Raw genomic sequence first — 10,858 nt, forward strand, 5'->3', positions numbered from 1 at the left:
TGTTCATCATGAAGGCAAAAAAATAAATGTTTATGTAAGTAACAATTGTTAGTGTCTAGTATTTTGTAGACCTTGTCGTATTGTAAATTATTTATTGTCACTTCAAAAGATTGTGATGTTTATAATTGAGCTATGAGTACAGGAACAGATTCACAAACAGAAACCTCTGCTTTATACCATGTACCCTCACAAAATGAAAGAGGGGGAAATAATAAAATCATTCATTGAGCAACTCACTTCAGGCTTATTCAAAGCGCAAGGTATTTGTAAACGTTCTTGGGATTTACGAGATGTTCAACATGCTTTTCTGAAAAGCATTTATTTAAATTACTAAATAGAAGGCAAAACGCTAACAAAATAATCATTTCCTACAAAAGAAAATGTTTACAGTAAGAAATATGCCTAGATGCAACCACCAATCAAATTCTCACTTAGACATATGTACAGTTTATATACACAAATGAAAGTACAGGCTCCAGTCTGTGTTAAACCTTGGAATGTGTCTCAGTACTCTGTCGAATCCCTGCTGTCATCTTTTCGAAAGACTCGTCTCTTCACAGGGAAAACATTTTAAAGGGAGAAGGGCAAAAATTCTAGAAGTAGAAAGAGAAGTGAGCAGACAGGCGTTCACAGCTGAGGCAGTTTATCCACCGGTGTGTCGAATTTGAAGTCTGGAGGAAAGAGATCGGCAGCACGGGGGTAGATGAGTCTGTATGACTGACGAATGGTTACGTCTGCCACTCCAGCGATGTCCCCAATTTCTGCAAAAGACAACATCAATTTTCCATGCCACACACTTAAAATAATTGTATACCTTTACAATTTTACAAGCTTGGATATAAATAAAAGGTTGAGGCTTGCCAAACATTGTGTTTGAATGTTTCACAACAATCCAGATACATTTTAAATGTACAATTAATCGCAGGCAGAAAAAAATAGTTTGTTTACATGATATATCTCTGTGCATACTGTCAACTTTTTTAAATAATTAAATGTGTATATATAACTTTAATTATTAATGAATATAAATAAATTAATATTTTCTACTATATACACATGTTTTTGTTTATATATACAAAATGAAATACAGAGACAGATTATGTAAAAACAAACTTTAATTCTGAATGCGATTAATCGTTTGACAGCCATAAGACCTCATACAATAACTCGTACATGACCCAGTTTCTTACCCTTCTGTGTCTTCTTCTCAGCGGATGCTTGAGATGCCATATAAATAGCCGCGGCTGCCACTGAGATGGGACTGCGCCCCGGAACCAAGTCTAGTTCCACTGCCTTCCTGGCGATGTAGGTTGCCGCCATCTGCACCTGTTTAGGCAAACCCAAGTTGGAGCAGAAACGTGACATGAAGTCTCCGGTTGTAATGAGGTCCACACTTGTCTCTAGAGCCTTCAGGATCAGCTTGAAACAACGACCAATCTCTTTCTTGGAGATCCGAGAAACAGCGCAGATTTCTGGAGTGTTGGAAAATATTTAAAATACTTAAGACATACATCAACACATGTTAGAATGTCAATTTTAGAGTATTCACTAGTGAGCGTGATTTTGAAGTTCTAAAGGTATATGCAAATGTAGTGTAGTATAGCGCATCGGTCATCACAATGTTAGAAGATTTTTGCATTTTAACCTTTAAATGTTCTAGGGACACCTTCCTGTCTGCATGCTATGTAGAGGCAAGCTGATGCTATTGCATCATTACTTCTGCCCTTCAGACTCTTCTGTTCGTATACTTGTTTAAATAAGTTGTTTGTTCGGTCCTAATGGATACAAAGAGAACATTTTCAACAGGTGCACATCACCAGAGAGGATGGGTTTTAATAATGAGAAAGGATGCGGGACACTCACTATGATGTTTCTGGGAAGGTTGATCCGGTCAGCCATGGTGGTGATTTCCTTAAAGGCATTCAGCATGGCTCGATCAGAGCTGCTCATGGTTCTACGATTCTGGTATTTGTTGTTTCCAAACTCATCAAAACTCGCTGCACCTGTTCCCTGAAAAAAGAATATGGAGAACGTTAGAAAACACAATGGTTTGGTTAAAGAAGCATGAATTTGGTAAAGCTCATTACCTTGCTGATCATGGTGGTGAGGTCTCCTCCGTTAAGGAGAGGGTTCTGAGCATCTCCAACACGAGAAGGGTCTTTCGTTGCTTTCTCATTGGAGAATGTTCTCCACTCTGACCCTACATCAATTACACGGTCACCTGAGAGAGAGAAGAAATAGATTTGTTTGAAAGGAATGAAAAACTTTGCCATGTCCCATTTCTGAGAATAAGTCTTTGGAACAGGTGGAAGTTCTTAGGGCATCATACCTACTACAAGGCCACACTCGGGACAGATCATGTCTCCTGCCCTGTAGTCCTCCACCAGCAGTGCATCCGGGTGATTTGGGCATTGCACCTTAGGAAGAGATGAATCGCTACTGTAACAGAAAAAAATGACAGGTAATACACATTTACTTTTGACTCTACAGTCATATGCAAACAATTATTGATTTTTGTGAATAATGGTTTATCAGCCTAACTTTGGCATCATCTGTCTGTTAATATTCCATTCAGAGGACTTATTAAAAATGTTAAAGGCTTTTCAACTCAAGACCCATGTTTTTTCCAGATGTACATTTGTGGGTACATTTTTCATTGTATACTATTAGAGTGTAAATGTTTATAAAGACTTTAAAATGTAGTTTTCACATAGTAGTGTGTCTTTCAAGTTTAATTGATTATTAATTTGTAGTTTTTTTTGTTTTTATTAACACAATTTTGAGCACACGGAGGTTTAAAAAAAGCAGATCTGTCCTCAACTTAAAAATGAGTTTGACACCCACGATCTTAACTGTGACACTTCAGATATGCATTTGCATGCCATTCGTGAGTTCTATCCTTTGTAAATTGACAACAAAAGTAAATTACGTAATGTAGATGAAATGGTTTCATAACTTTCAAAAGGCATCTGGTGACATTAAACACCATCTCTGTTGTTTAAAAATCTTTAATTCAACAAACTACGAAATAAGAGGGGTTTATTAAGCAACTCATCTGCATATGTTTCTAAACATCCAATGACATCTTTGTCTACTTGAAAGATAGACGAACAAACTTTAAAGTGCCCATCTTGTTTTTGAGCTACGTGCTGCTAGCGTTGTTAGCTGTAATGCTCTGACACCAACGAAAACAAACATAGCTTTGTCACCACACCTTTCAAACAAAACGAAAGAGTAACTCAGACGGTGTATAATGTAAATTACGTCCCTAAAAACAAATCGGACTGTCATTTCAAAACATGAGAATCACGACCGGACGCTGGTAGAAAATGACACAATGTCTGTGTTCTCTACGACAGCTGCCAGTCTAACAAACATCTCAGCGTCAACAAATTCCTCCAAAAACTGCTTTAAGAAGTGAACATCGGATAAAATTCAGAGACCCTAAATGCCAAATGGGTAAAATTCAATATCACACACAAGTCATTATAAAGCAACAGAAACGAACTAACCGGCTCGTCGACGCCATACTGTTACTATGTCTGTTGTCTACGGCAGTGCCTCTACTAGAGACAATGGACGCGCTCTACCCCTATTTATAGCCTTCTAGGTCACGTGTGCAGGCTAGAGACGGAAAGCCGCAAGATCCAAACTTTATTTAAAACGACAATTACGTGCGAATTATTAATTCGTGCTAAACACCAGCAACCGAAGACGCAACCTGCATTTCTTGTCATCAAATTACTTTAAGTGAACATATTTTTATTTATTTTGTCATTTAGCCGAAATATTTAATTGTGATATCATATAAAAAATCATAGCCCACCATTGGAAAAATAGAGCTGTTTCCATGTGAACTGAGTAATATGCCTCTAGTAGGCCAAAGGATCTACTTCTGTATTTACTCAGAAACACAACAAATAATCCTTTTCTTTTTAAACTTAAAATCGCTCTTGCAGGAAAAAGCAGACTAATGCGTCACAATAACTGGACTGAAACACTTGTATTCTTACGCTGCAGTATTGTACTGAATGTAATCAAAATGTGAAATAAATGTGACTTCATTTTAAACTATTCATCACGATTCGTTTTAATAATGTGGTTTATTGACAGGGCTTTTCAAGATCTACGGTCCCTTTGAGGATGCACAATCCATAAATATATGACTCATCAATAATTTATTATTCATTAATTGTTCATAATGATTCAGATGCATGTCACACAAAGCCGAGCTGTTTAAGTGCTCAAAAACAAGGGTTGGGCCCTCTTTTAAGCATTAACTCTCACACGGTATTTCCGATGGGATCATCTGTTCCCTTTTAATTATACCCAAGAGAAAGAAAGAGAAGCAAATAGGCTGATCAACAAGCCAAGAGGATGATTATGTTTCATACTTGCCAACTGTTATCATAAAACAGTAGGCCTTTGTGATAAAAGGCACATTTACAAAGAGGTGTGGAGATGTGGAGATCATTGTGGGTTGAAGTGTGCTTCGGTAACACATTACGAAATAATAAAAAATAGCCTAGTATTAGATAAACAATACTCCAACAAAGTTTTGAAAGGAACAAGAAAGGTCAACAGTGGAGAAGATCAGAATTATGCTAATGACACCAAGGGAAGAGCAACATTTTCCTTAAAGATTAACTGAAACCTCAAGAAACCATCTTGGGTGGTTTTACCCACCAAGACATTTCCTCAAATCACCCTGTGCCATCCAAACAATGCCTTTCTTTCAAATCCTCTCTTTGCATCTGGGTCCTAGTTTCCTAGTGCGCACTCTTAAAGCAAGCAGTTGTCATAATTATAAAAAACAAAAGAATACTTAACAGACTCCACCTATAATTAGATTTATGTCATTTGTGTTAAGGCGCGTCTTAAGTGGTTTTTGGTGACAGGTAGTTCATCTTTAACCTTTGAACACACGCTGCGTTCGCAAGCGCTGCTGTTATATCATCCAATGAAATACGCAGTTGACGAGCGGAACAACTCCGTCACTGACGGCATAACGACGAGTCGGAGCAGGTCGGACAAAGCGTCGCGTTTTTCAAACCTCTCGCCGAGCACAAACTTTTTAAGACACTTGTGAGGTTTCAATAAAGATACTGTGCTGAAAAGGTCGTTTATGCATGTGACCATGTTTTCACCTAAAGGATAACTTTTTCGACAAATCCACCGTCTACAGCGGCATGTCAGTCAAGATAAGGACACCCCGTACTCATCCATCCGAGTGAAACACGATAGCAGAAGTAGTAAGTATCCTTTTTAACTACGTCTGTTTTATTTATTGCCGTCATTTCCTTGACAGATATTCCCAGGGGCTATGATTATGCGAGTTTAGTCTTTTTGTTTGATTCAGGTAGGCTGTACCTCATATGTGCATAGAATGTTACTGGAATAAAAGAAGCTATATATGTTTTCTTTTAATCTCCATTTTAACACAGCCTGACAAAAGATATTTACACATATCTTAAACACTATAAATAGTTAACGCGGAAAAATCTAATGATCAACAGCTGTCTTGTGTGTTTTCCTACTGTTTCTCACGCGCCGGTGGTGGAAACACAGCAGCTGGGAAAAACTAAACGATTTCAATGAACACATAATGTATCACATGCCTCAAGAACATGCGAGACTTCTCAGTGAAGCGCGACATAAATCTTGACATGCTCTCGCGATTGTTCTGTCCATTCATGTTGTAACTTGAAACCACGTGTGGTTTGCAAGCATTTGTCAAATTGTGCGCAGTCAGTAACGTGTGATGTGTCATGCAAATGTGTACGTTTTTTGTATGCTTGCAGGAAACTAAATAAACAAATATAAACTGATTTGACATATACATTGAGTTATTTGGCAGACGCTTTTATCCACAGCGATTTACACACAGGGATCAATAAAGCAATAATTTTACCTTCAGTTGAACACTTTATGCTTTGATGTTGGAATTGACATTCCTCAATATGTGATGATGAGATAATGGATTAGTTTTGTTCAAACATGCACTGACTGCACTCCCTTTACTTGTAGAGATGTTCAGTCTCACCGAAGTTGCCTCCCTTAATGATATCCAACCAACCTACCGTATTCTGAAACCATGGTGGGATGTATTCATGGATTATATTGGGATAGTGATGCTGATGGTAGCCATCTTTTCCGGGACCACGCAACTAACCAAAGACCAAGTGGTGTGTCTTCCCATTCTGGAGCAAAGCGAGAGATCGCAGAGCACAGGCCCTGGCAAGACCCCAACTCCTGAGACCTCCACTACAGTTGTCGGCACTTCACTTTCAACAACTAAAGATCTTCCTTACAGCATTGCACATGAAATCCAAAGCACCCAATCTACTCTCTTAAAGGCGGCGAGTGAATCTACCGAACTCCAACCCAGAGGACGTAAAACAAACCTTGATTATCAGCAGTATATTTTTGTCAACCAAATGTGCTACCATGTTGCCTTACCGTGGTATTCCAAATATTTTCCTTACCTTGCACTCATACATACAATAGTGTTGATGGTGAGCAGTAATTTTTGGTTCAAGTATCCCAAGACCAGCTCAAAGATCGAACACTTTGTTTCCATTTTGGGCCGGTGTTTTGAATCACCATGGACAACGAAAGCTTTGTCTGAAACGGCTTGTGAGGATTCCGAGGAAACCAAGCACAGGTTCACAGGTGGTTCGGTTTACCACAAACACGTGTCCTCTGATGGGAAAGAGGACAGCTGTCAGTCTACTCCTTTGATCGAAAGTCCTACTGTGCAGCTTCCAACAGAAAGGCTCATGGCTGAAACCCCCAGCCTGACCATCTTGGACAAAAAGGACGGAGAACAGGCCAAGGCCCTTTTTGAGAAAGTGAGAAAATTTCGAGCTCACGTAGAAGATAGTGACTTCATCTATAAACTCTACGTGGCTCAAACAATGATAAAAGCCGTTAAGGTTGTATTGATCTTGAGCTATACATCAGCCTTTGCATCAAAGATCGAATTCCGCCATGTCTGTGAACCTAAAATCGAACAGTTGACCGGTTATGATCAATTCTTATGCACTCACAACATGGCATTCATGTTAAAGAAACTCCTCTATACTTTCATGGCTATGATATCTCTCTATGGACTAGTGTGTTTGTACACACTATACTGGCTCTTCAGGAGGCCACTTAAAGAGTACTCATTTGAGAAAGTCAGAGAGGAGAGTAGCTTTAGTGATATTCCTGACGTAAAAAATGACTTTGCATTTCTTCTCCATATGGTAGACCAATATGATCAGCTGTATTCCAAACGTTTCGGCGTATTTCTATCGGAGGTGAGTGAAAACAGACTACGAGAAATTAGCCTGAACCACGAGTGGACGTATGAAAAATTGCGTCAGCACGTGACGTACAACGCCCAAGATAAACCAGAGCTTCACCTCTTTATGCTGTCAGGCATTCCTAACGCTGTATTTGACCTCACTGACCTAGACGTACTCAAGTTAGAGCTCATTCCCGACGTCAGGATTACAGCCAAAGTTTCTCAAATGACCAATCTACAGGAACTGCATCTGTATCACTGCCCTGCTAAAGTCGAACAGGCCGCTGTCAATTTCCTCCGTGACCATCTGCGATGTCTTCACGTGAAGTTTACCGACGTTGGAGAAATTCCGCCATGGATTTATCTGTTGAGGAACCTCAGGGAAATGAACTTATTTGGTAACTTAAACTCTGAACACAACAAGATGATTGGCTTGGAATCGCTTCGAGATCTGAGGAGCCTCAAGACACTGTATCTCAAAAGCAACCTCAACAAAATACCTTCAAATCTTACAGATCTGTCACCACATCTCATCAAACTGGTCATACAGAATGATGGAGCCAAGCTATTGGTACTAAACAGTCTCAAAAAGATGACCAGCCTGGTGGATCTGGAACTTCATAACTGTGAGTTGGAGAGGATCCCTCACGCCATCTTCAGCTTGACTAACTTGCAAGAACTGGATTTGAAAACGAACAACATCCGGACCATCGAAGAGGTCATTAGCTTTCAGCACTTGAAGAGATTGTCCTGCATGAAGTTGTGGCACAACAAGATCATTGCTATTCCACAATCTATAGGCCTTGTAAAGAGTCTGGAGTTGCTGATTATGTGTCACAATAAATTGGAGAACCTTCCTCCATCTCTGTTTCATCTTCCCAAACTGAGGCACATAGACCTTAGCCACAATTCAATCTCAAGCATACCAACTGAGGTAGGACACCTTCAGAACCTTCAACATTTTGCCATCACAGGAAACAAGGTAGAGGTCCTTCCCAGTCAACTGTTTAAATGTACTAAACTGAAAGTTTTAAGTGTGGGCAACAACTGCATCACGTCCATCCCCGAATCGATCGGGCAGTTAGAACAGCTGTCACAGCTTGATTTAAAAGGTAACTGTTTAGACTCCCTTCCAGTCCAACTTGGCCAGTGCCGCCTTCTTCGCAGGAATCTTCTCTTTGTGGAGGATCATCTTTTTGACACACTGCCTCTTGAGGTAAAGCAAAGCATGAGTACAGACTGATTGTGAGTGACAGTAACAAATGGGCCTCGTTGGCAGGAAGCAAAAACAGTTGTGTGGCAAAATATAACAGGAACATTGCATAAAACAGGTTTGTGTTTCCTTGAGATTGCCTGCTACAGACTAAAGTAAGTTACAGAAAGATGGTATATTCCGTTTGCTTGATCATTGCCTGTTCATCCATACTGTTTTCATGCACATTTATATTACCACATTTATTATGCAGTATTGATGCACATTTTAGTTTGTTTTTTTCAAGTCTGATTTTTCTTTTATTACTTCTAAAATCATATTTAAAAATATTTTTAACTCTTAGTTTAGTGTAGTAGTAGACTTCCAAACGGCTTTATTTGAAAGAACATGGGACTGTTATATCCCGCTGGTTATTGTAAGCACGTGATGCACATGAGTTTTATTAACTGCGCGACAATATCAAAATGTTCCATGTTGAAAGTAAAAAGAAAATATTGTTACAATATTGTTTTTATGATTTGTTTGACTCTTTCCTGTCAATTAAGCAGAAGCACTTCTCAACATTTTATACCATTATAAAGACATGATCTGTCATGATGAATGTTCAACTTTGTTGTTTTGCACATTGCTGAGTGTGAAGATATGTTTTTTTTTGTTGAGTCTTTGCTGTTTCCATTTGTATTTTGCTGATAAGAGACATATCAAGGACCGAGGCCTGGCAGAAGGGAGGACACCCTGCACTTCTTTTTATTGGAACCACAGTGATATTTGAAAGCTGCCTGGGCTTTATGGCCCTGCTGTGTGTATGATGATGTCACATGCTAGGTGCTTATGTTACCGTGTTTAATGACGTAACAGATTACCCTTCAGTTTGACTGATATACAATTCAATTTAATTGTTTTTGTATTTTAAGGCAGTTGCTTTCAACCGTTGGGTCCCAACACAAAAAAATGGGTGGCAGGTCTGATTTGCTAGGCTCAAAGATATATGTGAATAAAAATATTCAACTATATAAACCAAAAAGGGCAAGATTTCATATTTCTTTAATGTCATGTAATAAGCTTGCTGTCCAGAATATTCAGTTATTAATTAAAAATAAATTTGTATGTTCGAAAATAGTTTTGTTTCTTTTTTCTTATTGTAGTTATACAGTTTGGTTCCTAAAGCAAAACAAATATCACTCTTCTGACTAACACCGTGTCTACACCCGACACGACGCATGACACACAACACACGGCTTGTTCTAATGGCATTGTCACATTTTAAATTATTATGGGTTCTAGTGTCTTTTGTAGTGTTGCATCGTGCCATGTTAGGTTTGTCAGTCACAGTAAGGTGCAGAGTAATCTGGTAAATTCAGAATTGTACCTAACATGCTGCTTCATACAGGTTTGTATCTTGTCTTGTAGGTGTATAGAGGATACTGACAACTGTTCTTAGACAGATGACATGGACTTTTCTATCTGGAGATACAAACTGACTTTCTATAGAGGGTTTAGCGTCAACCTCCATTAGATCTCTGCAAAGAAACAAGAACTGTTCAGTAGTTTTAATTAAATGAAATACAATTCATGTACAATAAAATATGAATATGAATGAATATTTATTTAAACGAAATATAAAATTAATTGTTATAACCAAACACGAACTGAAAGTTCGGGCCAGGCACACACGCTTGATGCAACCGTCTATAGACCATTTTGCAATGTAACCAAAACTGGTCCAGAAGCACTTGTTGTTTTAGCCTTTTACCTTTACTTTTAAATTCACATATAACATTTTGGAGATGTTTGTTTAACATTTTGATTAAGTTCTATATTTTTCTGTTGGCAGTACTTTGTTGTAACGTTTGTGTAGTTGCAGTATTGTTTACGTTTTGCGAAACGTTAAAAAATTGTTGTACATTTAAAAGGATACCCTTTAGTCCATGCCATTCTTTTACCAGTATTGCCCAAAGAAGGCTGCACTCTAGGCCTTACATTTGTCAGCAAGGGGTAATTTTTGATTGAAATGTTAAGTACAATCAAATTGGCTTTTCAACTTGCTGCTTTCAACTTGGTCCAGTGGTGAGATAGTGTAACGTACATAAATAGGCCAACGTTTAATGAGTTAATGGAATGTGAAACTTTTTAAAATGTAAGATTCTGTTAAAGTAACAGTTGCATTTTCATTCAAATAGTGAAAACAATCATATTGGGGCAGTTGCATAAAAATAGTTAAGACACTAGTCTCACTGGCTAGCAAGTAGTTAGGACTAATAAGTGTTATTTTTCTGATTTCAGTTATACCAATCTACCTTTTTATATAACTGACTTGAACTTATAACTTTGTCTTGAAGAAAAAAATAGATGACTAA

At 38.3% G+C, this 10,858-nt stretch overlaps 2 protein-coding genes across 2 annotated transcripts; one reads left to right on the top strand and one right to left on the bottom strand.

Annotated features, from left to right (window-relative positions):
- Window positions 1–72: 72 nt before the first annotated feature.
- Window positions 73–3,575, bottom strand: gtf2b (general transcription factor IIB). The gene is made up of 7 exons (XM_056743260.1): window positions 3,513–3,575; window positions 2,330–2,439; window positions 2,088–2,221; window positions 1,864–2,010; window positions 1,646–1,775; window positions 1,191–1,472; window positions 73–761 (listed from the first exon to the last, which is right to left on the bottom strand). Exons 1-7 carry the CDS (start codon window positions 3,527–3,529, stop codon window positions 628–630), a joined length of 954 nt encoding a protein of 317 aa, XP_056599238.1. The 5' UTR covers window positions 3,530–3,575; the 3' UTR covers window positions 73–627.
- A 1,340-nt stretch (window positions 3,576–4,915) lies between these two features.
- On the top strand, window positions 4,916–9,620 carry lrrc8da (leucine rich repeat containing 8 VRAC subunit Da). Its single transcript, XM_056743634.1, has 2 exons — window positions 4,916–5,252; window positions 6,028–9,620. Exon 2 carries the CDS (start codon window positions 6,030–6,032, stop codon window positions 8,529–8,531), a length of 2,502 nt encoding a protein of 833 aa, XP_056599612.1. The 5' UTR covers window positions 4,916–5,252; window positions 6,028–6,029; the 3' UTR covers window positions 8,532–9,620.
- The last annotated feature ends 1,238 nt before the right edge of the window (window positions 9,621–10,858 follow it).

Source organism: Triplophysa dalaica, chromosome 3, assembly GCF_015846415.1.
Source record: "Triplophysa dalaica isolate WHDGS20190420 chromosome 3, ASM1584641v1, whole genome shotgun sequence".
Taxonomy (NCBI): Eukaryota; Metazoa; Chordata; class Actinopteri; order Cypriniformes; family Nemacheilidae; genus Triplophysa; species Triplophysa dalaica.